This window comes from Mustela erminea, chromosome 8 (assembly GCF_009829155.1).
Source record: "Mustela erminea isolate mMusErm1 chromosome 8, mMusErm1.Pri, whole genome shotgun sequence".
Taxonomy (NCBI): domain Eukaryota; kingdom Metazoa; phylum Chordata; class Mammalia; order Carnivora; family Mustelidae; genus Mustela; species Mustela erminea.
In genome coordinates, this window is record NC_045621.1 from 69641550 (window position 1) to 69669115 (window position 27566).

General features: G+C 35.3%; 1 protein-coding gene across 5 annotated transcripts; it reads left to right on the top strand.

Annotated features, from left to right (window-relative positions):
* On the top strand, nucleotides 1-27136 carry SCRN3 (secernin 3). 5 transcript variants are annotated; one of them, XM_032355986.1, is made up of 8 exons: nucleotides 1-54; nucleotides 2290-2458; nucleotides 4126-4307; nucleotides 5547-5746; nucleotides 8867-9079; nucleotides 21380-21542; nucleotides 22496-22676; nucleotides 26666-27136. In XM_032355986.1, exons 2-8 carry the CDS (start codon nucleotides 2300-2302, stop codon nucleotides 26834-26836), a joined length of 1269 nt encoding a protein of 422 aa, XP_032211877.1. In that variant the 5' UTR covers nucleotides 1-54; nucleotides 2290-2299; the 3' UTR covers nucleotides 26837-27136. The 5 variants fall into 5 exon arrangements, with proteins under 5 accessions (XP_032211877.1, XP_032211875.1, XP_032211873.1 ...); XM_032355984.1 differs by lacking the exon at nucleotides 1-54 and adding an exon at nucleotides 67-184; XM_032355982.1 differs by lacking the exon at nucleotides 1-54 and adding an exon at nucleotides 1541-1725 and having other exon boundaries at nucleotides 2289-2458.
* Nucleotides 27137-27566: the final 430 nt, after the last annotated feature.

Consider the following 27566-nt stretch of genomic DNA (forward strand, 5'->3'; position numbering starts at 1 on the left):
CCGGCGACTAGCGCCTCCGCCTACCGCAGCACGCCCTTCCCCCTTTCATTGAGGGTAGGTCTAGGCCGGGGGAGGGGCGTGAGTGGGGAGGCGTTTGCGCAGCGGAGGTGGGAAGTGGGAATCCGCGAGGGGCTTCGCGGGCCGGACTGGAGGCGGGTGCTGCGGGAGGGAGCCGGGGTCTGAGGTGAGCGGGCTGCGGGCCGAGCGGCGGCAGCTGGGGTCTGTGGAGTGCGTGCTGGGTGGGGAGGGGTGTTTGAAGTTCGAGCCCTTAATTCTGTGGTCTCTGACTCTAGTTCCCATGAAGTTTTCCGCACCTATTTGTGAAAACAGTATTTCTTGCCCAAACTGTGGTACTTTCGTAGGGATCAAACGATGTGATGTTTCGCAAAACTGTTGGTGAACCAAAGCATTTAAAATAGAATGCCAACTGCACAAGAGCGAGGATTCTCTTTTGTCGCCAGCTGTACAGCGTCTGGCTCAGAAAGATGTTCGTGAACGTTTACTGAATGATGAACGCGTACTAGGAGTTCGTAAGGGCTCTCAAGCCTTGCCCTTCTAAATGGGCTGGGTGGTGGCGTGCTTCCTTAGCTTCTCGTCTGACCCCAGTTAGCCCTGATCATCTAATGCAGCTTGACGGCCCTTGAGGCCCCCCTACCGCAGGGTTTTTAGTGGACGTGGCTACTACCGCTCTGGGGGATCCACCAATCCAGTCCTCTCTCAGGGAGGCAGTGGGTGTGATAGCAAGAATAAACCTTTTGTGAGAAATTTACTCTTCTGTCCAATAATAACCTAACAGCTTTCTTTTGCGTGTCTGATATGTTTCTGGCACTACGCAAAAAAAGTTTTACACACTGTCTTATTGTATTCTCGTAACAGCCTCCTGAGATACGTACTGGTGAAGCAGAGGGCTTAGATTGAGAGTAAATAGCCTGCCAAGGTTATGCAGTGGTAGAAATAACTTTGGAACACAAAGAGAAGGCGATCCAGGACATAAAGGTTGAAATTCACACAGAAAACAGCCGCTACCCTATAACTGAGGAACCATCCATAACTGAAGAAAAGAAAAATCTTAGGAGTTTCAGGCTAAAGGTGTTTCTTACTTGACTCACTTTGTTTTTTGAATGAAACATTTATTAGATTTACATTTTGTTTTTAAATTGCTAGCATCTGTTTGTGTAAAGCCATTTTAAAGTTTGGGCATTATAAAATAAAGGAAAGCAGGGAACTCGGCTCAGGTCGTGATCTCAGAGTCCTGGCATCAAGCCCCGCATCGGGCTCTCTGCTCAGCAGAGAGCCTGCTTCCTCCCCTCTCTCTCTCTGCCTGCCTCTCTGCCTGCTTGTGATCTCTGTCTGTCAAATAAATAAAATCTTTAAAAAGAAAAAAAAGATTGTGTTTTCATTTTTTTTTTAAAGATTTTATTTATTTATTTATTCGACAGAGAGAGATCACAAGTAGGCAGAGAGGCGGGCAGAGAGAGAGAGGGGAGGAAGCAGGCTCTCTGCTGAGCAGAGAGCCCGATGCGGGGCTTGATGCCAGGACTCTGAGATCACGACCTGAGCCGAAGGCAGAGAGGCTTAACCCACTGAGCCACCCAGGCGCCCTGAAAACACAATCTTGATACTAAATTCTACAATCAGGATTTACAGAGTTATGTATGCGAACTTTTTCCTGGAAATATCAACAATTTGGAATTTTATTGACATGTTTTTGTATTTATCTGATTCAGTGAGTCTTTAAAATTTTAGTCTTCTCAGTGTTATAATCTGTGTATTCGTCTTGTTTGAGGAAATACTGGGACTTTTCGTAAGTTCAGGTGATGAGAATACAAAGATTAATAAAACATATTACTAGCCCTCAAGGATCTTACTGTCCAAAAGGAGACACATATATGTGCACAAATATGGTAACTCATGTGTATACACAGATATGGTCATCATAGCAGTAGAGTTAAGTTCAGGGGTTCTCAAATATGGAAATAGTGAAAGATTCAGGGAAGACTTCAGGAGAGGAAGATCTTAGAGGAAAAATTTGACTTAGAGACTAGGAGAAAGTACTGGTGACTGCTATTTTCTTACTGATTCTGGTAGTATAAGATTCATTCTCATGTTGTTTTCTTACTGATTTTTGTAGTTCAGTATAAAGTTTAAAACTTTAATGAACACCCTGTATTAGGTATGGCAGTAACATCCCTTGGTCATCAAGTTCAATTCTTTGTTTTTTATATACTAAAAACGTTTTTCTCTTTTTATTTTGAATTTTCTATGTTTTTATTTGTTTGTTTTTTTAGTTTTTTAAAAAATGGAACCTTGTTCCTGTGATACTTTTGTGGCATTACCTCCAGCAACTGTTGGTAACAGGATTATTTTTGGAAAAAATTCAGATAGATTGTGCGATGAAGTACAGGAGGTGGTTTATTTTCCTGCTGCAGTTCATGATAACCTGAGAGAACATCTTCAGGTAGGTGGAGTACATGTTTTTTTGACAACTGTTTTCTTTAAAAATATCATAACCAGCTTTAAAAAAATCATTAGCTAGCTATTTGGCAGGGACTATGGAAGTTAAAAATTCAAGGATTTAAATTTGAAAAATAATTTCAGTCAGAACTAGATTTCTGGTCTTTTATTTCAATGATTTGGAGGAAGCTGAAATAACAATAAAAATATTTGTTAATTCTTTGATCAAACATTTGAATGTTTATCATACTCAAGCTTGTCAAATAGGGCAGGGATTTAAAGCCTACTATCAAAACTAGTTCTGTCTTCCAGGAGCTTGGAGTCTAGTAGAGGAATAAGATGTATATATAACTAACCCCATTATAAGGTAGGGTGATTTAAATACTGATGTAAGTAAGAGCAATGAGTTGTGACAACAGTGGAGAATGAGCAGTTAATTCAGACTAGAGATCGAGGAAGACTTCACCGGGAGCTGGGGTTTCAGCTGGAGCTTGATGGACAGAAAGTATTCTGATTGGTTTAGAATAGGGAAAGTCATTCCATTCTTATGGGGCCCTGTAATAACATTATTAACATGCATTTTATGCAGTCATTTGGTAGTATACACATTAATTAAAGGATCCTTTGAAAATTCTTGTTAAAAATCCATTCAACATGGAACTTAAAGTTTCACATTACGCTTTTATTGCTAAGTTATGCATTTTTTAGATTTCATTTTATTGATACTTGAATACTAAAATATATTAAATATTAGATGTTTTCTGTATGCAAACCTTTTTTTTCTTTTGCTGAAACTATTTATTCATCTTGGATCCATTTCTACTTTCTCTCTTTATGTTTAAATTTCTCATATTCTGTAAACCAGTGGTTCTTATTCTTTTCACCATGGTGGACATACCGGATGGGTGACTTCTACATATTACATAGGCTTCTATAGGAATTCTTTCGTATATGAGGGCTACCGTATGGGACTTATGTTACTAATTAAGAAATACTGGATGTTGAGATTGAGATCCAATCCCTTTAAGCTTCAACTAATTATATCTTCCTCTACAAAATGTTTCAAGATTTCATACCTAGAAACCATCTCTCTTTTGAGCTTACATTAACATCTCATTTTTACTTTTCTTTTTTTTTTTTTAAAGATTTTATTTATTTATTTGACAGAGAGAGATCATAAGTAGGCAGAGAGGCAGGCAGAGTGAGAGGGGGGAAGCAGGCTTGCCCCTGAGCAGAGAGCCCGATGTGGGCTCGATCCCAGGACCCTGGGATCATGACCTGAGCCGAAGGCAGAGGCTTTAACCCATTGAGCCACTCAGGTGCCCCTCATTTTTATTTTTCTTAACGGCCCTTATACTTTACATTTTGTTGTATTTTAGTTAGTGTACAAGCCTTAGTTTCTCGAAAGCAAGATCTATACCTGATTCATCTTTATAACTGATATATCTCTTGGCAGAGTACTTTGTAATAGATGCTTAATAAATATTTGAATGAATAAAAGCTTTAGGGTCAATTTTGAATATATTTTAAGGGTAGTAACTTTATTATTGAAAATTTTAAGTTATACTTTATTTCATAGTGGACAAGCCTTTTGATTTATTTTTAAGGTTCTGCAACTTGATAACTTTTTCTTTTTTGGTTTTATGGTTGTTGCTATGACTTTCTTTACAGTGTACTTACATAGAAATTGATCAAGTTCCTGAAACATATGCTGTTGTCCTTAGTCGCCCATCTTGGTTATGGGGGGCAGAAATGGGAGCCAATGAGCATGGAGTCTGCATTGGAAATGAAGCTGTATGGGGAAGAGAAGAAGTTTGTGATGAAGAAGCACTACTGGGCATGGACCTTGTCAGGTTATTTTTTAATTATACTTTTTCAGTACGGAACTTGTCTAAAACTCTTACAAGTTTTATTTTCCTCTTTTTCCCATATTTTGGACATTGACACTTTATTTATTTATTTTTTTTAAAGATTTTATTTATTTATTTGACAGAGACCACAAGCAGGCAGAGAGGCAGGCAGAGAGAGAGGAGGAAGCAGGCTCCCCGCTGAGCAGAGAGCCCGATGCGGGGCTCGATCCCAGGACCCTGGGACCATGACCTGAGCCGAAGGCAGAGGCTTTAACCCACTGAGCCACCCAGGCGCCCCAACATTGACACTTTATAGTTTGTGTTAAAATTCTTCAGAGTACAGACTTATCTCATCTTGTTACGCTTTGCCTTATTACACTTCACAGATACTGCAGTGTTTACAAATTGAAGGTTTGTGGCAGTGTTATGTTAGGCAAGTCTATTGGCACCATTTTTCCATTAGCACATGCTCACTTTGCGTCTCTGTCACATTTGGTAATTCTCACAATATTTCAAAAAGTTTTTATTATTATTATATTGGTTATAATGATCTGTGATTAGTGATTATAACTTGTTGAAAGCTCAGATGATGGTTGGCATTTTTTAGCAATGAAGTCTTTTTCAATTTATTTTTAAATTAAGGTATGTAATTGCCTTTTGGACATAATGCTGTTGCACACTTAATAGACTATAGTATAGTGTAAACATAACTTTTATATGCACTGGAGAATCAGAAAATTCATTTGACTCACTTTTTGCAATACTCATTTTATTCCAGTGGTCTGAAACTGAACCTGCAATATCTCCAAAGTATGCTTATATAGGCATGTAATTTGTAGACTTCAAAAATCATTAATTGGGAGAAGGGAAGGACTTGAAAATTATGATTCTTTTATGTGAATTATGTAAAATAGTACCTAACATTTTATCAGACCTTAATTCTCACAGTAACCTCATGGGCTAAATATTATTATCCTCATTTTATAGATGAGATACTGAGATAAAGCAACTTGCCAATAAATTACCAAGTTGGAATTTGAACATTGATCTGATTCCAAAGACTGTTTTCATGATTCCAAACTGGCTTTAGAAGGAATGGCTTAGAAGTTGGGTTTCAGTTTATCCATTAACTTGAAAGAACTTTTGCTTTGAATATAAACAAAAAAATCTCATGTGCATGAAATTATTTAAGGGAAATGATGGAAATTTCTTTTAATCTGAAAACTTTTATTTTTATTTTAGACTTGGCCTTGAAAGAGCTGATACAGCTGAAAAAGCCCTCAATGTCATTGTTGATCTATTAGAAAAATATGGCCAGGGTGGAAATTGTTCAGAGGGTAGGATGGTATTTAGCTATCACAATAGTTTCCTGATAGCTGATAGGAAGGAAGCGTGGATTCTGGAGACTGCAGGAAAGTACTGGGCTGCAGAAAAAGTACAAGGTATGGACAACTTTTCATGATTAAAAAAAATTATCTTATAATTAATAAAATAACCCCCTTAACTACAGACATTGTATTTAATTGTTTCTCAAGATTTATAATCCGGTGCAATGAAGGGTGGATCTGCAGGGGAAATGAAAAAATTTGAAAGAATGTTAACAGTGAAAGAGCGCTACAAAGAGCTTTTCTGAAAAAGAGAAAAAGGTGGTGTTCTCTATTTTTCATATTATGATACTAATTTTATGTAATCTGTATATATTTTCTGTGCTGCCTCTTTTGACTGTTATAGTACTTTTCCAGTTCTTGATAACCCCTTGCCATTTCTTCCTCTTTTAACTTTGGCCTGAACTCAAACTTTTTATTGCATGTGGATATGGAGGTAAGGAAAGGGGAGTGCTTCTGGGGATTGGAGTCTGTCAGCTAGTGGCTGGAAAGAATATACTGATACAATAGTAAAATGTAAACATTGAGTATAATAACACAATTTGATTGTTTTAGGATGCTTTGTATTTTTTTATGGTCTCTTAGTGACCATATATTCCTTTTATTTTTCAAGTGAGGAAATCTGGAGATGTGAAGTGCTTTACTTGAGGCAGCAATTGAAAGAATTTAAATCTTTAAATTTAAATTTAAATCATCCTGACTCTCAGTTCAATATTCTTTCATTAGAGTACAGCCTTATACTCAAGCATGATCATGTACTTTTACAGACTTACCGCCTGGATCTCCTAGTTTTGCAGGGGAGATAATTTGCACATGTGAAAATATTAAATGGTGCCTGAGTGACTCAGGCTGTAAACATTTAGAGAAAGAAAAAGTCACTGTGGGCTGGAGAAATTCAGAAAGTCTTCATGAAGTTATCCTTGAGTTTTGGAGGATGTGGATGTTATTTTTCAAAATCAGTCATTGCCAGTTCTTTTGATGATGTTTTATATTTTGCCTGTTTTTATTTTGCCTAATACATAAAATCAAATTTAGACTATTTTCTTATTTTCTAATTGGTCTGATTGTACCACTAGCACTCTTTATTTTATTAAGTGTGCTAAATGCAAGAGAGAAATGAGTAATGTATTCTGTTGAGAAAGATAGCCCTACCTAGATATTAAAAATGAACACCCGCATTGAGTATGATTATCCAGTTGTAGATTAATTTTGCCAACTGGTTTCTCTTCCTATTACTAAATGAGCCTAAGAACTACATAATTAAATTTTATCAAATTATCTATAGTCTGAAAACTCTTCTGTGTCTGACTCTCTCATGACGTTATTCTGGTTTTTGTAGTGAGAATATCCCAAGTATGACTTTGTTAGAGTAATTTAATTGATTTCTACTTAGCAGACTTTATTCTAAACTGATTTTAAAACGTTATCAGTTTTCATTTTTCATGATCTGTTTCATTCATTATGGTCTCTTTAGAACTAGTTTTTATTCTTTCTTCTGCTTTGTATTTTAGTTGACAATTTTGTTATAACTTACTGCTATGATATTTTTGGGTATCTTATATTTCTGTTCTAAATTTATTTATGAATAATTTTTGAAAAGTAATTTCTACAAAAGACTAATATCTAAAATATATAAAGAAATCTCAAACCTCAATGGTAAAAAGACAATCCACCTAGCAAAACGGGCAAAAGACAAGAAGAGACATTTCACCTAAAGGGTTATACAGATGTCAAAAAAGCACATGAAATGTTCAGTATCATTAGCTATTAGGGAAATGCAAACTAAAGCCACAATGAGGTTTCTCTGTACTTATACCAAGAGAGTTAAAATTTTTAGATGACACTACTCAACACTGGTGAGAAGCTGGAGAAGGATCATTTATTTAATCATTGCTGGTAAGAATGTGCATCTACTCTGGAAAACAGTTTGGCAGCTTTTTAAAAAAAATCTAAATACACAACTACCATGCCCCCCAGCAATTACAATCTTGTGCATTTATCCCAGGGACTTACATGCACACAAGAACCCATACACAAATATTTATAGCGGCTTTCTCCATAACAACCAAAAGCTAGAAACAACCCAGATGTCCTTTAGCTTGTGAATGGTTAAACAAACCGGTACATACCATGGAATAATCTCAGCAATAAAAAGGAATGAACTCTTAATATATGTAATAACCTGGATGAATCTTTAGAGAATGATATCAAGTGAAAAAAGAGAAAAGGTTATATGCTATATGATTTTTTAAATATATATTTTTAAAGATTTTATTTATTTATTTGACAGACAGAGATCACAAGTAGGCAGAGAGGCAGGCAGAGAGAGAGAGAGGAGTTAGCAGGCTCCCCGCAGAGCAGAGAGCCCCATGGGGGGCTCGATCCCAGGACCCTGGGATCATGACCTAAGCCAAAGGCAGAGGCTTTAACCCACTGAGCCACCCAGGTGCCCCTGCTATATGATTTCATTTGTATGATATTCTTGAAATGACAGTAATAGAAATGGATAGCAGGGTAGTGGTTGCATGGGGATAATGAGGGTTTAGTGGGGGCGCATAAGGGGGATGTGGTCATAAGAGGGCAACATGAGTGATCTTTGTGAAGAAGGAAATGTTCTATATCTTGACTGTATTGATGCCAGTTAGCTGTGCTATTATACAAGATGTTACCATTGGGGGAAACTGTGTAATGGGTACACAGGAGCTCTGTATTACTTCTTAAAACTGCATGTGAATCTACAATCATCTCAAAATAAAAAGTTTAAGAAGTTTAATTAAAAAATAATCCATTTTAAAAAAATAATCCATTTATCTTTTTTGGGGAGGGGGAGAGAAAGACTGCAAGTCGGGCAGAGGTGGGTAGAAGGAACAGAGGGAGAGAGAGAATTTTAAGTAGGTTCCACACCAAGTGCAAAGCCCAATGCAGGTCTCAGTCTCATGATTCTGAGATCATGACCTGAGTTGAAGTCAAAAGTCAGACACTTACCTGACAAGCCACCCAAACACCCCTATTTACATACTCACCCTTGTGAGTATGTAATAGATGAGATGCACATGATACAAAATTTAGAAGTATATATTTGCATTTAAATAGTGATTAAGAATCATAATGTACAGATAAATACAACATGATAATGTGATTTTTCTTTCCCTTTCTCCTCTTTTTCTTTGAAAATAGAGGGCATTCGTAATATTTCTAATCAGCTTTCTATAACAACCAAGATTGATCGGGAACATCCAGACATGAGAAACTATGCTAAGCGGAAAGGTTGGTGGGATGGTAAAAAGGAGTTTGATTTTGCTGCAGCATACTCTTATCTTGACACAGCCAAGATGATGATTTCACCAGGCAGATACTGTGAAGGCTACAAGCTTCTGAATAAACACAAAGGTAATTTTATCATTGAAATAATATCAGAATGAAAAATTGTATTTTGCCTGGGTATAATGTGGGTATAAAATCTGGTTTTGAAGGAATTATTCTTAGTAAAGATATTTTTATTAAACTGAAATTTTATAAACTAATACAAGCTTTTTTTCTTTGAGATGAGTGAAGTGCTATATAATTCTGCGAGGGTAATAATTCTTTTTGAAGGATAAGATTCACAGTCCTCAGACCCATTTTTTTCAGTTTTTACTAATATTCTTAAACAAAATTGGGATGGTTTTTCTTCTCAGAAATTATTGGAACATGGAGACAGGTTTTTAAAATATGTCTTTTGACAATATACTTATTGGTTATTTTCTTACTAAAAAAGTTATATCTAGAATTAGTTGAGAAGGCAACATGAGCAGATGTAAGAATTACCTCTTCTCCTCAATTTTAGAGATATTGAATAAAATATTTAAACATTAAGGATATATATAGTTAGATTTGAACACAAGACAAGGAAATTACGAACTACCAGAAATGAAGAGAGAACCCATAGTATTAGCAAGATTTGATGTGTCTCTTTCTCACACAATCCTTCTATCTGTATAAAAGAAGGGGTTCTGGACCAAATATAAGTGTCAAAGGATAGTTCTAACATCTGTGAGAATATAGGCGTCTAGGTGGAGACCTGTTTGGGGAGCAGGAACTGGACTACTTACCAAGATTATGAATCTGAAAAATGCCATTCTGCTCCCTTCCAAGAATCCCAGCCTGAAATTGAGCTGTCTGTTGTCTCAGGCTATGGGTCAGCACAAGTCTCTGGTGAGAGATTGAACTTAGAGTTAAATGTATTTGGTATGCTCCGCTGGGGCTACCTGTGCTGTGCTGAGAAACAAACATTGGTTGAACCAGTAAATCACATAGGATTTCATCATACCTGTGTCTCTATAGTCACTGTGTGAATATTTGATATGACAGATATTCAGATTTTACTCAAATTTCCTATCCAAATGAGAAATCTGCTATAATGAATCTGCATGTAACTGCCATTGAAAATATAAGTTATGTGGACATTGAGATAAAAGAATGTAGTTTCCACATTTACTATGGATAGTTTCTATTGTTATGTTCTCAAGTTCACTGATCTTTTCTTCTGCATTATCTAATCTGCTGTTAATCCCATCTAGTGATACTATCATTTTCAGATATTACGTTTTTTATCTCTATATGTTCCATTTGGTACTTTTTGAGTGTATTTCCTACTTCTCTATTCATTAACTTTCATGTTTTTCTTCAGTGAACATATTCAGCACATACCTATTCTATAATTGTTTTAGCCTCATTGTCTGATAACTCCATTATCTCTGCAATTTCTGGATCTGTTTCTGTTAATCTGATTTTCTTCTGGTTTGGGGCTCAAATTTTCCTGCTTGTTTGTGTGTCTGGTATTTTTGATTGGATAGTAGACATTGTAGATTTTATTTGTTGCATGCTGGATTTTTTTTTATTGCTTTAAAGAGTGTTGGTCTTATATTAGTTAAGTAACCTGCAGAACAGTGTCATCTCTCTTAGGCCTGCTAGGTTAGCTCTAGAGTAGCCTTTACTCTAGGCTAGCTTAGTACCATTTGTAAGGGAAGTGATCCTTCTGGATATTGTGATCATTCTGCCTTTACTGATTTTTTTAAATTGTTGTGTATATGAGTGAGAGAGGAGTGTGAAAATCTCCAATTATATTTATGGAATTGTGTGTTTTTGCTTTGTATTTTGAAGCTCTATTGTTAAGTAGATACACATTTATATTGTTATATCTTCCTGGTAAATTGGTCCTTTTACTTTTATGAAACATTATTTCTCATGGTAATGATCATTTTCTTGAAGTCAATTTTAGCCCAGTCTTCTGCTTACTATTTACATGACATGTACTTACTTATCATTTGCTTTCAAACTATCAGTATTCAGACTATCAGTGCATTTCTTACAAAAACCGTATAGTTTGGTCTATTTTAAAATGATTCTAATAAGTTCTACCTTTTAATTAGAATCTGTAGTTCAATGGAAGTTTTATCATTGAAAAACACAATACCAAAGTAAAAAGTTAACTCAGTAGGCTCAATAGCAGAATGGAGATGACAGAAGAAAGAGTGGACATGAAGATAGATCAGTAGAAATGATCTAATCTGAAAAACAGAATTTGAAGCAAGCAAACAAAAAGAACAGGGTCTTAGGGACTGTGGAACAGTACCCAGATGTCTAAAATTCATGTCATTAGAGTCTCAGAAGGAGAGAATAGTGTGATGCAGAAAAATTTTTGAACAATGACTGAAACCTTGTCAAAATGGCAAAAGACTTAAACTTACAGATTCAGGAGAATTTGAAAATCTCAAGATAAACTCATCCATGTCTTAATGCACGAAACACTAAAAACCAAAGACAAAGAAAAAAAATCTTGAACTCAGCTAAGGGAAAACAAATTACATATAGATAAAAAATGATTTCTGGGAGTCTATCATTATAAACCCTGGATGCCTAAAGACAGTGAAACAACATTTTTAAAATTCTAAAAGAAAAGTCAAACCAGAATTTTATATTCAGCCAAAATATTCTTCAGGAATGAAGGAAAAATAAAAATATGCTGATATATAGGAAAACTAAGAGACTTTGTTGCCAATAGCCTGCTCTAAAAGAAATTTTAAAGGAAGCTTTTCAGATATAAAGGAAATGATATCACAGTGAAAGATGGAACTTTAAGAATGAAGGAAGAGCTGCAGAAATGAGAAATATCTGGGTAAATATAATACTATGTTTCTCCCTTAAGACTTTAAAAAATATGTCTGACAGTTACAAGCCAACAATATATTTCCTATAGTACAAAGAATAGCCTCAATATAAAGAGGGGAGTACATAGAGACCTGCATGGTGGTAAGATTTCTACATCCTCCTTGAAGTTTTAAAATATTAATTCTAGTAATTGGAAAAGTTAAGTATGTATATTGTAATTCTAGAACAACTGTTTAAAAAGCCACCTGATAAGATATAGAAAAAAGTGAACAAATAAATTAAAATAGAATACTAAGAAAATATTCAAAAATAAGGTGAGAGGGGCACCTGGGTGGCTCAGTGGGTTAAGCCTCTGCCTTCGGCCCAGGTCATGGTCCCAGGGTCCTGGGATCGAGCCCCGCGTCGGGCTCTCTGCTCAGCAGGGAGCCTGCTTCCCTTCCTCTCTGCCTGCCTCTCTGCCTACTTGTGATCTGTCAAGTAAATAAATAAAATCTTTTAAAAAAAATAAATAAGGTGAAAAAGGGGAAATAGAAGAACAAAAAACCTGAAGGATCAAATAGAAAACAAACAATATAATAAAAACAAAACAAATTTTAAAAAAACTAGACTCTGCTATTGCTATATATGAATAACTAACTTGAAATGTAAAGTTAAAGGATGGGAGAAAATGTGTCTTTTAAATACTCATCAAAAGACAGCTGGGTTGGCTATATAAATATTGGATGAATTAGACTTTAGAGCAAGATAAATTACCAGGGAGAAAGAGGGATACTACATAATCAAAATAGATCATTTTAATGGGATTATTATGTCTCCATGTTAAATGTATATGCATCTAACAACAAAGCTTCCAAATATATGAAGCCAGAACTGAAAGAACTGAAAAGAGAAATAGACAATTTCACAATTATAATGGGAGACTTCAATACTTCTCTCTCAGTTGTCAGAACTATTGGACAGGAAATCTGCAAGGATATTAAAAAACTGAACAGTACCATCAACCACTGGATCTAATGCATTATTTATAGGATATTCCACCCAACAACAGTGTAATACACATTCTTTTCAAGTGCACATCAAATATATACCAAGGTTGTCCATATCCTGGGTCATAAAACAAATCTTACCAAATTTAAAAGAAATATAACAAAGTATGGTTTCTCTGGTGATAATGAAATTAAATTTGGAATCAATTATAGAAGGATATCTGGAAAGTCCCCAAATACTTGGAAATTACATAACACATTTTAAACTCATGGGTCAAAAATGTCTCGAGGGAAATTAGAAAAGATTTTGAGGGGAAAAATAAAAAGATTTTGAGGGGAATGAAGTAAAAATGAATATACCAAAATTTGTGGGATGAAATAAAGGTAATGCTTACAGGGAAATTTATAGCATTTAATGATTATAGTTGATAATAAGAAAGGTCTCAACTCAACAATATAAACCTAAACTTTCACCTCCAGAATGAAACAAAACAAAACAAGCCAACCAAAAACAAACAAAAATCCCAATCAAGGAAAAGGATGGAAATAATAAAGATAAGAGCAGAAATCAATAAAATTGAAAATAAAACAATGAAGAAAATTGATCAAACTAAAACCTGGTTCTTCAAAAAGATCAATAAAATTGATCCACCCTAGACAAAGAAAAAAAGGAAGACAACACAAGTTATATGTCAGGTAAAGAAATATCGTCATCTACCCCACCAGCATTAGGAGGAAAATACCACAAACTGAGGAAATGAACTAGTTCCTTGAAAGCCACAGGCCACCACAACTCACCTAAAAAGGAATAACTCTTGTCAGCTGTCTGCTAGACAGTTCCACTGATTATACTCAACCTGCAAACTCTTCTGGTGGGCAGCTCAAATTTCAGCTCAGTTCTTTTATCTTTTGCTGTGCTGCTTGCAGTGGGCCACACATGCTGATTCACAAAACAGATGGAAATTTGGTCAGGGTTTTTTTGGTTTTGTTTTGTTTTGGTTTGGTTTTGCACAGAATTTGGGGGTTTTTCTCTCTAACTCTGTCTTTTATGAGAGTCCTCCTTCAGTTTCTAGTACTGGTGGTTAACTTCTAGTTCTTCAGGCCAGAAAGCTCAATGTTTTCTGTAAATACTTGCACAATATTGCACAGCATTGACTAAGGCCTTCCCTTGGGCTAAAGCCAAAACAAAACCAGTGAATTTGTCCTGTACTTCATCCCATCTTCCAAATGTCTCCTTCCAGAATTTTCCTGCTTTTGTTCACTGCTTCAGGTAGTCTGTATTTTGTCCCAAGTTTATAGTTATTTAAGGGAGGGTTGGTCTGATAGGAGCTTATTTGGCTTAATTAGAAAGCAGAACTCCTTCCTATGTCCCTTAATATTCTTTGACATTATTGTATTTATAGAAATATATTCACATGATTCAAAGTCCACAGGCACATAGGATGTATACATATCCTGTTCTTAGATAGGATCCTCTCCCTAATTTATTTTTTTCCATAGGCAATCCCTTATATATTCTTCTAGACATAACATACACTTAATGAAACAAATATGTATATGTAATTTTTTTCTTTTTTTTTTACAGAAATGGTAGTATGTCATACACATTGTTCAGCATATAACTTTTCTTTAGTTAGCAATATACAATGTAGATAATTCTATTTTGATATATTCCCAATTTTGTCATTTTTTTAAAAAGATTTTATTTATTTATTTGACAGAGAAAAAGAGATCACAAGTAGGCAGATATGCAGGCAGAGAGAGGGGAGAAGCAGGCTCCCTGCTGAGCAGAGAGCCCGTATGGTACTGGATCTCAGGACCCTGAGATCATGACCTGAGCTAAAGGCAGAGGCTTAACCCACTGAGCCACCCAGGTGCCAGTTTTGTCATATATTTTTTTTAAGATTTTATTTATTTATTTGTCAGAAAGAGTGAGCACAGACAGACAGAGTGGCAGGCAGAGGCAGAGGGAGAAGCAGGCTCCCTGCTGAGCAAGGAACCCAAGGTGGGACTTGATCCCAGGACGCTGGGATCATGACCTGAGCTGAAGGCAGCTGCTTAACCAACTGAGCCACCCAGGCATCCCAGTTTTGTCATATTTTTAACAGTTGCACAGTTTTTCTATTATTTTGATAGCTTATTTCCATGTGGTTATATTTTAATCATCATATAGTAAGGATTAATTAATTGAGTTAACAAATTTCTCATTATTTAGGTTTTTAGTTTTTCATTATTGAAAATTATATAATATGCTTATAGATTATTTATGTTCCCATCCTTGACTATTTTCTTAGAATATGTTTCTAGAAGTAGGATGTAGGTTCAAAGCATATACGTGTTTTAAGTCTTTTGAAACACACTACCAAAATGACCACCAGAAAAGTTGCATCAATTTAAATTGCCATCAGCAATATTTGAGTGCCATTTTAATATATTTATCAATATAGGATATTATTTTTGTTCAACCTTGATAAAATTTTTGTAGCAGAGGGGTGCCTGGGTGGCTCACTGGGTTAAAGCCTCAGCCTTCGGCTCAGGGTATGGTCTCAGAGTCTTGGGATCGAGCCCTGCATCTGGCTCTCTGCTCAGTGGGGAGCCTGCTTCCCCACCCCCCACCTGCCTCTGTGCCTACTTGTGATCTCTGTCAAATAAATAAATAAAATAAAATAAAATAAATAAAATAAAAAGAATTTTGTAGTAGAAATGGCATGTTATTTTTTTTTTAAGATTATTTATTTATTTATTTGACAGACAGAGATACAAGTAGGCAGAGAGGCAGGCAGAGAGAGAGGAGGAAGCAGGCTCCCTGCAGAGCAGAGAACCCGATGTGGGGCTCTATCCTAGGACCCTGGGATCATGACCTGAGCCGAAGGCAGAGGCTTTAACCCACTGTGCTACTCAGGTGCCCCATGTTATTATTTTAAAATAGAAGATTAGACATATTCTTATGTATCCTTATATTCTTATGTTTGTTGAAAAATTGTAATTTTTATATTTTTAAGTTTTATTTATTTAATTTCCCTGCTTTTGTTCACTGCTTCAGGTAGTCTGTATTTTGTCCCAAGTTTATAGTTATTTAAGGGAGGGTTGGTCTGATAGGAGCTTATTTGGCTTAATTAGAAAGCAGAACTCCTTCCTATGTCCCTTAATAGGGGGATAATAATAATGATAATAATAATGATCCCATTATTTATTATAGAGAGAGGGCATACAAGCAGAGGGAACAGCAGGCAGAGGGAGAAGCAGGCTCCCCACTGAGCAGGAGCCCTCTGTGGGATTCCATCCCAGGACCAATCATGACCTGAACCAAAGGCAGATGCTTAACTAACCACCCAGGTGTCCCCAAAAGTTGTAATTTTTAAATTGCCCATTTATTAATATATCTTTTCCCATTTTTATATTTGGTTACTACTAACTGTTAAAAAACTTTTAGTATATCTTTGTCCCTTTGCTTCCAGATAGCTCCAGAAAAGTACCTTCTATTTAGATTACTGGGTGGCAGTTAACTACTAAATGGGTCATTCCATTAATATTTCAAAATACGTGACTAATATATTCTCCTTCACCTGAGGGATGGAATGGTTCTGTAAACCAATCAGAAAGAAACTATTTGGAGACAGAGCAATGATTGATATTTGCTTCTTAGGTATTCATTAAACACATTAGCAATCTGTTAGTTATTTGGTATGACAGAAAAAAGTTTGTGACAATGGTTTTAGAATGCCTTAATGTCATTGTTTTCTAAATATTTAGTATTTTATATTTTGCTTTCCAGAAGAATGTCTTATCATTTGAAAGGTTTTTTTTTTAAAATAAGGTTTCTTAATGTTAGTTTGTCATTTTATAAATAAGTTATTTAACTACCTTTTATTCCCCATGTGGGTGGGTATGTAGAAAATGCTAAAATGTGTTATTCTAAGGAATTTTAGGCTTATTGTGAAAGTAGAGACTGAGTAGTAGTTGCACCAGTACCTATTCCCATTTATTAAAAGTTATCAGGGGCTGGACATTGTGCTAAGTGATTGCATTATCTTCTCTAAGGAACTATGTGAAGTAGGTATTATCTTCATTTTACAAATGAGGAAATTGTGCTCCTCATTTATCTCCTGTATGGAACTGAAAAAAAATGGATTCTCTTACTTGAGCTTATATTTCTCTCAGTACCTAGTTTAGTGTCTTGCATGTGTTTAATATGTATTTTTTAATTAACAAAGGATTGTTAGTTGAATTAAATTAAATTGTAACTTACAGATAATTTAACAAAGATCGCTGTTGTGTACTTTTTTCTGGCAATAAACTTAGAGGCTCAGGACATAAATTAGGAAGTATTCCTTAAAAAATGAAGAATAACAACATGTAATTAAGGTCGAGAGGAAAATATCAAGAATCCTAGGGTTCAGGGTAATTGGACAAAAGAAAGAAAAAATAGAGGTAATTATAGATTAATTAGCCACTGCATCCTCAAAATTCTGTTATGTTTAACTACAAAATAGCTGGATTATATATAGATTTAAAATGCATACATGATTATAGCAAAAGTTGCATCTGACATGAAACTTGTTTTTCTCCCCAAATATAAAGTACAGTTCATCCAGCTTTCTGTGCTTTGCCAAAAGAATAAATGTCTTTCCAATACTTTCATAGAAAATTGTCTAGTAGAACATTATAGTTAATTTTTCCTATGATTTTTCTAGATGGAAGAGCCTACCTTTCTCCTTTCCAGCTACCTGATAGCTATTAACTGTGCTGCATGTATATCCAAATTGTATCTATATTCACTCATGTATTTTAAATAACTAGTTTAAATTGCGGTGAAATTGCACCCTGTGTTTTGCATTCATTTTACTGAACCCTGCTACTGCAGTCTCAGTACTTATTCAATGCTTGCTAGTGGATTACTTACAGCTGTCCTTCTCAAGTGATCATGTAAATCCTCCCTTCATTTTGAGAATTGTAGGTTTTGAATACAGAAAACATTTTCATAATACCTGTATTATCGCAGTGTTATGGTTCTGACACTGTTTTCATTAAAACTTGCCACTTATACGAATTTAGATTTGAATCATTTTAAAATCTCACTAGGTGCAGAAGCTATGTGTCTGATAGATAGGTGTGGAGGTAGGCTTTTGCTTTATTGTTGAGTTTTAATGTTAAGGGCTGTTTTCAGATACACTCTCTTTTTTTCTTCCTGCATTTTCTCAAAATGAATGAAAGATTTGTTCTTATAACAAGTTATCTATAAATTATCTTTCTTGAATTTGAAGTCATAACTATCCTAAGGAGAAATGGAAAATTTGCTATTAACATGAAACAGTTGGTAACGTATATGATTGAGGGTTTAACATTAGATTATTTTATAAGTCAATTTTATTTTAATTTGAAATGTCACAGAATCACATTTTGAGTATAGACTTGCTGTAAGCCTTTTTCTTTTAATTATTCCCATATATCATGGGAAAGGGTGGGGCGATTTCTTGCTTTTTATGCTTTGTCTTTTTTAAGTTATAACATTTTCTTATTCCTTTACTTCATTGTAGTAAGGTATTAGGAGAGAGGAAACATACCTGTGGTCAACCAACTGTGTTAAATGAAAATTGTTTCTTTAGAACTAATTTTAATGCAATAATCAAACGTTGCCAATATAACGTATCTGAAAATATCTGATGGCAGGAACTATATGTTTTATGTTTTTTTAACTGTACTTTTTACAGTATCTATCAACAGTCTATCATGTTCATTACTCTTACTGAAAAATTGATACTACTTGAGGGTAAAAAGGGACTGATGGGAGGCTCAGTAGTGGAGTGATTAAAAGCACTGAGCTGGACTTCTGCTTCTGGTTATCAGCTAACCTCCCCCCCAAGAATAACTATAAAAGCCAGAGCAATAAAAGCCACTGTTTGAAGGTATAGGTGAGCACCCAAAACAGTTAAGACATGAGAGCCTAGATCCAAGAGATTGAGAAAAGATTAGCTACACTTTGAGAAGTACCTGACCTTCTATGTCACAATTTCTCCTTAAAGCAATTTTTGACTTCTCAGCAGCACAAATGTAGGATGAGACATTGAGAAATCGAGACAGAAGTAGTTCCTAAAAGCCTAAAAAGCTAAGTAGAGATCTGGGAATCTCACACGGCCTTGGACAAAACTTAGATCTAATAGCCAAGCAGGAAGAGGCCTAGGGAACACCCCAGGCTTTCAGTTGAGACACCAGAAAAGCTACAATAGGGAATAGCCCAGTCTCAACTGGATCAATAGGTAATCTACTTATATTCTGTTTGCCAGAAGAAAATTAAATCCTCTTTTGAGGAAAACATCATGAAGAGTTTCTACAAACTTTCATCCGTGGTGTCCAACATTCAATAAAAAATTATCAGACATGCCAAGGAATAAGACTAAGTGACTGAAAACCAAGAGAAAGCGAACAGTAGAAAGTGACCGACTGGCATCCACAAACTAGCTTCATCAGACACAGACTTAAATTAGTATGTTTTGGGCTAGTGGGGAGGTGGCTCAGTCAGTTAACCATCTGCCTTTGACTCAGGTCATGCTCTCAAGGTCCTGGCGTCAAGTCCTGAGTTAGACTCCCTGCTCGGTGGGGAGTTTGATTCTCCCTTTCCCACTGCCCCGCCTCTCATGCTCTCACTTTCTCAAATAAGTAATTTTTAAAAATTATTTTTATGATCATGTTGTAGTAGTTAAAGTAACATTCTCTTACCACTCTTGTTGGAAAAATTATATTGGATTTATTCATTGTTTTAAGAATTGGCATATTAAAATTCTAACCTAAATTTTGTTAATAATAAGCTTATGTAAATTTATTTTTGAAATATTATTTTCATTTTAAAGACCCAATCAATCCTTTCCTCTACTATTTACCAAGAAATTTTGATTCTCATTTTAAATGTGCTGCTTTAAAAGGCTATTTTCTAGTGCCATTTTCTTTTGATAATGAAAATTTCTTATATTTATCAGAGGAAGGCTTTTAAACCTATTCTGAAACTCTTCCGGAAAGATCTTTTTTTGAATTAACTGTGGTCATCCTAACTGAAATTGGACCAGGGGACTTTCACTACTTTACATTCATAGAGCTACGTATCTATGCCTAAGTACGTCAGTATCTGCCTGTCTCTGTCTCTCTATTTCCTGGGACAGTGTGTGGCATTTAGTAGATGCTCAATTAGTATATGTTGAATGAATGAGAACTAAAGAGAGAATAATCCCTTCTTGTCTTTAGAGAATTTATAATCTAATGGCAGAGATAGGACCAAAATATAGAAAAGATCAGGAATGCTTACAGGAAAGAAAAAGCTTATTTCAATTAAGCTTAATGGTAAGTTTTGATTTGAAGGAGTTTTAATTTGATTCATGAGGAATTCAGAGTCAAATTTTTGGGAAGAGAATTATGACATGATAGAAGAAGGTATTTGGGCTACTTTTGGAGGACTACATTGTATAGGAATAAGATTATTCATCTTGTCACGAGATAGTTATATCCTCAATCACATCTTTGACTATAGAAATGTACAGCAAGGAGCAGAGCTGTCTGAAGGCATGATTGGCTTTTTAAACTTTTTTGTGGAAATGCCTTGCAAATATGGAATTCTGAGACTCTCTGTAACAATGGTCGTGTTGTGTTTGCTGAAGAGATAAAATAGATGTTTTTATATTTTTTTAAAATATCAAACTTCACATATGAAAACAGAAAACAAAATATAATACCATCTATTTTCATTAGACACAGTGGCATTTAAGTTTTTGATTTTTTTTTAAATTTTATTTATTTATTTGTCAGAGAGAGAGGAGCGAGATTGAGCACAGGCAGACAGAGTGGCAGGCAGAGGCAGAGGGAGAGGGAGAAGCAGGCTCCCTGCCAAGCAAGGAGCCCGATGTGGGACTCGATCCCAGGATGCTGGGATCATGACCCGAGCTGAAGGCAGCTGCTTAACCAACTGAGCCACCCAGGCGTCCCGGCATTTAAGTTTTTTAAGTAGCCCAGCAGAATTATGTTCATAAAGATTCCATTAACCAATAATATGTTTTGTCTCCTTCATTCCCACTCTGGTTAAAATTCACATGTTATTAATGTCAGGTACAGAAATTATTAAAGGAAAAGTAGTAGGTTATTTTATAAATAACATCTTGTATAATTTTGGAAACCAAGCACAATATTCTCTTAATATTTGGTTCCCAGAATGGATAGACTCAGATAGTAGTTACTGATACTGCATTGCTAACTAAATTCACCTTAAAAATTTTTTTATCAAGGACAAGACTGAGCGTATTTTGCATTTTTTATTCCTTCTTAGGAAGTTACGATTTTACCTAAGTGGTTTTGAGACTTTGTATTTTATATTTTTCTAAAAAATCTTCCTTACAACAGCAGAATGAGACTAACAGTTTTGATATAAGGTTTGTTTGTAGTTAACATCTAATTTATACCTAGATCATTATCTCATGTTATATACTATCAATAGAGAAAGCAGTTCATATTTATAGTATATCAGTCTACAAATTCATATGTATTTGATGATTTTTAAAAATGATTTCCCTAGGAAATATAACTTTTGAAACAATGATGGACATTCTCCGAGATAAACCAAGTGGCATTAATATGGAGGGAGAATTCCTGACCACTGCAAGCATGGTTTCTATGTTACCTCAAGACTCCAGCCTTCCTTGCATTCACTTCTTCACAGGGACTCCTGATCCTGAGAGGTAAAGTCATAAAATATCATAAACCAGCAAGGGGTCAGGGAGTAGGGTAGTCACTAGTCCTTGGTGATTTTGCCAGGCTAAATTTTTCTTACACAAATATGACAGTTATTTTTGTATGCATTTTCTGTTCAGGTTGTAGTGTTCCATTATCACATGTACATAACCGCCATAGCTATTTTCATTTTTATAGTACAGTATTACAGTATGTTAACAGATTCTTATATGCAGTTATCCCTACTCTCTTCCCCCACATATATTTAAAGTTGTCAAGATGGTTTTGTTTTGCAGATTCAATATTACAATATTAGATGATTAATAACAGTAAAATATTAAATGATGTAGTTGTGCCAGATTTAGGTGGTTACTTATCTACTCATATCTAGAAAATAAACACATATAAAATTTAAACCATCAGTAGTTGAAGTTATATCTCAAATAGGATTTGTACAGACTAGTCATTAGTGTCTCTCATAGAACTTAATGTGCACTACATTTAGAAATGATCTTATAGTCACTATCTCCTGGTATTATGGTCTTTTGTGTTAGTAAAGATATTTTCAAGAATATCGGATGAGACTCATGAATACCTTATTAATACTGCTGCTCTTTTTCTTTCCAAATCCTAATCCTCAATCTGTAGTACTGAGGATTGTTCTTACCCTTCAGCTGTGGAGTTTGCAGTATAAAATGATGAACTATAATTTCACTTGAGACTGTTTCTGTGCCAGCCCCTTTGTTAGGTTCCTGGGAATACAGGGCTAAAAAAAGTGTGTTTCCCAGCCCCAAAGAAGAGCCCAGTGTACCAAGACAGACAGCATGGGTATAACTAGTATGACAAGAACAACTAATATGTAAGAAATTAATAGAAACTAGAGGGAATCTTAAAAGATTTAGAATGATGCTAAATATTTTTATATCCCCACAAGCCAATTATTGAAGACTTTTTCTTCTAGATCCATTTTTAAGCCTTTCATATTTGTACCAAATATTCCACAACTCTTGGATACGAGTTCACCAACATTTGGACATGAAGATCCAGTTAAAAAGAAGCCACGTTTTCAGTTTAAGCCTGACAGAAGACACCCACTCTACCAAAAACATCAACAGGCATTGGAAGTAATAGATAAAAAGGAGGTATGATTAAATTATATTCTGTTTTGTCATTAAGAATAGTTTCAAGTATGATTCAATCCACATTTTGAACTTCGGAATTTCAGCTTTCTTTCCTTCCTTCATCTAAAAATAGGTTTAAAAATCGTTTAGATGTTTAGATTATAGAGTTGTAACCGAAGTTTAAAAATAGTTGTTAAAAATGCATTGTGAGGGCGCCTGGGTGGCTCAGTTGGTTGGACGACTGCCTTCGGCTCAGGTCATGATCCTGGAGTTCCGGGATCAAGTCCCACATTGGGCTCCCAACTCCATGGGGAGTCTGCTTCTCTCTCTGACATTCTCCTCGCTCATGCTCTCTCTCACTGTCTCTCTCAAATAAATAAATAAAATCTTTAAAAAAAAAATGCATTGTGAATCTTTCAGGGAAGTTAATGTATTAAATGTAGTAACAGTACCTCACATTTACTGAGCACTTACTATCCACCAGCATCATGGTACCATTACGCAGAATATTTTATTTAATCTTCACATTCTTTGTGAGCAGCTACTATTATTATATCCATTTTACTGATAAGGAATCTGAGGCTTGGGTAGTTTAAGCAGCTTACTTCATTTATATCTCACACCAAAAATGACAAAGCTACTGGAGGGCAGTTAACATGTCCTCTTACATAATGTTTGTAATCATATAGCCTTAGATTGATTTTTAAAAAGATTTTATTTATTTGGGAGAGAATGAGAGAGAGAGAGAGAGAGTGCATGCTTGGGTTGGGGGGTCAGAGGGAGAAGCAGGCTCCCTGCTCAGCAGGGAGCCTGATGTGATACTCGATCCTGGGACTCCAGGATTATGACCTGAATCACAGGCAGTTGCTTAACCAACTGAGCCACCCAGGCACCCAGCCTTAGAGGTCTGTTAGCCCTTCTAGTCTATTAAAAAATAGACTAGAAGGAAATAGAAGGGCTACCCAAAGTTTTTTTTACAGAACCATCAACTCATTTCCTTTAGTGAAGGAAAAGATTGGCCATCTTATACCTTTTCTCACCTGTTTATACCAGCTCCTGATTTCTGTCATCTATAATTTCTTTTAATTCATCAAAGTATATACATATACTTTATATGTATATACAAAGTATATACATATACATATACTATATATATACATATATGTATCTACACATACATTCTATGTAATATTAATTAAATTAATTGTCCTTCAGGTAATTATTTACTTGCTTTTGTCTGTAGTATGTTGGCACAGTTGCCATTCCCCGACCTGCTTTGCTTACACTTAAAAGCAGAGAGTTCTGTCCAGACCTTCTATTTGCTGTGAATTCTTGACACTGTTCTTAATTTATTTTGGGCTACTTTGCTTTCACTTCAAACTTTGACTGTGGGGATGCCTGGGTGACAAAGTCAGTTTAGCATGTGACTCTTGGTTTCAGCTCAGGCCGTGATCTCAGGGTCATTAGATTGAGCCCGACATGGAGCCCAGCATCGGCCATGTGTGGGCCCCATGCTCAGCAAGGGGTCTGCTTAAGAGTCTCTCTTCTTCTCCCTCTGCCCCTCCCCTCCTTCAAATAAATCTTTAAACGAAAAATGAAAACTTAGAGCATAACACTTTTTGTAGCCTGGTGGCATGGAGTGAGAGGCGAGCAGTTTGTCTTAGAAGCCCATCACATGTGTCGATGAGAGCGCAATCCACTGGCCATACACTGCCGTACACTGTGTGGGCTTGGCTTACCCTCCAGACTCAGCACAGCCCTGTGAAGAATGATGAGCCCTTTGGCTCTTCTTGCTCAAGTTCTTCAGTGATGTGTTTCAGACTGTTGGCTCTGGGGGCATTTTCCCTTGTTCCTCCCTGAGCAGCCTCCACACTGCACTAATTGCTTACTATAGTTCTCAAGAGTTGTCAGCTTCCTTTCCCCCTTAATGCTGCGTCTGGTAGGTTGATTTTTTAGACTTATTATTAAATTTTTGTTTCATTAAATTGCTGATTGACAGTTTTCTGAGCAATACTGAAATTAAAATTTAAAAGCTGTTGTTACTATTTTAGGCTTTAATAGACATTAAATGTTAGATTGACAACAGAAAGCAGTGGAAAGAATAGAATTTAAGGGAAGAAGTGTCAAAGAGCTGGGTTCTAGTCTATTTTTTTTTAATTTAAGTATAGTTGACACACAATGTTAACATTAGTTTCAGGTGTACAGTATAGTGATTGGACAGTTCTGTACATTATACTATGCTCACCCCAAGTGTAGCTGCCGTCTATCACCATATGTTATTACAATACCAGTAACTATATTTTTTATGTGCCTTTTATCCCTATGACTTATTCATTCCATAACTGGACATCTGTATCTCCCTGTCCTCTTCACCCATTTTGCTCCCCCTCACTCCCCTCTCCTCTGGCAACCATCAGTCTGTTTGCTCTGTATTTATGGGTCTATTTTTGCTTTTTGTTTGTTTATTCATTTGTTTTGGTTTTTAGATTCCACGTCTAAATGAAATCTTACGTTGTTTGTCTTTCTCTGGTTCTAATCTACTTTTATGTCTTAGAGTCAATGCTACTGACTTTTAATTTACATTTTTTTTTAAGATTTTATTTGAGAGAGAGAGAGAGCGCGAGAGCCTGAGATCACGAGCATGAGTGGTGGGGAGGGGTGAGGAAAGAGGGAGAAGCAAGAGCAGGAGGCTCCATCCATCCCAGCACCCTAAGTAAGATCTTGACCTGAGCTGAAGGCAGCCATTTAACCAGCTGAGCCACCCAGGTGCCCCTTAATTTACATTTCTTGATTATTAATGAGGTTAGAAATCTTCTCATATGTTTATTGGCCATTAGTATTTCCTCTTAAATGACTTAAATGCTTCTTTTCCTTAGCCTACTTTTCAGTGGTTTCTTGGTTGTTTTTGTCTTTTGCTTCAAAGAGGCAAAAATATGTGAATTTTGAGTCTTTGTTATATTGCAAATTTTTTGTCTCAGTTCATTGTTTTATGTTTAGTCAATTACATTTGTTAGTCTTTTCCTTTAAGGCATCTTGATTTTATGCTTGAAAAGGCCAGCCTCACTTCAAAATAAATAAAACTTCTGTATTTTCTTCCAGTATGTATATGTGTATTTGAAAAAAATATTTAGTTCTTTAATTTTGGGAAATTTATTTTTGTGTCTGTTATGAAGTAGGGATCCTACTCTTTGTTTTCCAAGAGCTGACTAATTATTCCAATGCCATTTATAGACAAAATACATTTTTCCCACTGTTATGTAATATAGCGTTTCTTAGAAAAAGTCAATACAATTTTATTTTAAAGTCCACATTAAGGTTAAGAATCTTTGTCTTGTGAAGTTCTGCCCCATAATTGTTCAGATTTTTAAAATTATCCTTATTTTCTAATAACTTTCTTCTTACATACTTTTCCTTTCAGTACCTATTCTAAAACTGGTTATGGTAATTCGTCAATAACTTAAAAATTGCTTCATTCTGTAAAAGTCATGACTGTTCCCCTACCCCGCTTCTTGAAACAGAGAAATCACAGGGAGGAATCATCGAAAAAATGTCTTTTCTTTTAGTTGTTCTTTCCTTTGAATATTGCTGTTCTTTTTCCTTTCTTTAATCTGATAATATTGATTTTAAGTATAGAAGCTCCAACTTCATAAAGATCTTAGCCTCAATTTTTAGCAACCTTCCCCATCACAATTTCATAATTTCAGTTGTCCTATTATTTGTCTTTTAGGTTTCTTGCTTCTAGACTAATCCTACACAACTATTCTTATCTTTTCTACTATTTTCAATTTAAAATACCTAGTAAATTGGGGTTAATCTGTTAATTCAATCTAGAACAATGATTTTTCCCAAAGCATTTCATTCCTTCTATATCTAAAGAATAAGAGGAAGGGAACCAAACTAGAAGTAGAACCCAGAATGAACAAATCTTGTCTGTAGAGGTGAGCTGGAATTTGGTTAGACTTGTATGTATATGTGTATGTGTTTATTTATTTTTATTTTTAATTGTTCAGGAAAAAGCCAAAACCTTGTTGGACAACATGAAGAAACTGGAGAAAGACCTATTCAAAGAGATGGAATCAATTCTTCAAAACAAGCACCTTGATGTGGATAAAATAGTTAATCTCTTTCCTCAGTGTGCAAAAGATGAAATTAGAATTTATAAGTCAAACATTAGTCCTTAGTGGTCATGTATGGTGAGCAATCTTCTTTAAAGTCAGAATCTATCACCTATCATCTATCACAATGTTATCATTGGTAAATGATAACCTAATTTAAGCAGATCTGATTATTCTTTAATAGCATTTACATTAATGGCCTATGAGAACTACATATAACCTTGCTGAAATATTGAGAATGAAAATAACATTGGAATTAGGCATGTATATCATGGGATAGCCAGGAGCTATTTCATGTATTTATTTGCCTATTTTTTTTTTTAGCCATAATACCTTTTAAAAAATTGTAATAATTAAATATTTAATTCTTCATAAAACAAAAAATATTAAAATAATACATACATTTATGTTTATTATAGTTATGTTTGGCCTCAAATAATTTTCTCATTTACAGAAAGCAGATTTTTCTTTAGTAATGGAAAATATTGTTTCTCAAGTAATGGGTTTTTCTCATTAGGCACATACTAATCATCTCTAACAAAATATCCTAAATTTACACATTGTCTTATTATAGTGTATTAATTATGCAAATGCACTTTTATTAAACTCAAACATGCTTTTTGTCAAGGCTTGGCTGACCAGTGAGCTTTTAGCTCTAATTATCAAGCAGTTTTTCAGCCATGCATCTTTATAGGCTTTAATATTTTTAGAAGAGCTTGTCTGGGGCTTAGGAAATGGGATAAGGGAACCAAGATCTTAGGAGACACTATTTCTGTGTCTCAAATCTTTCTCAAAT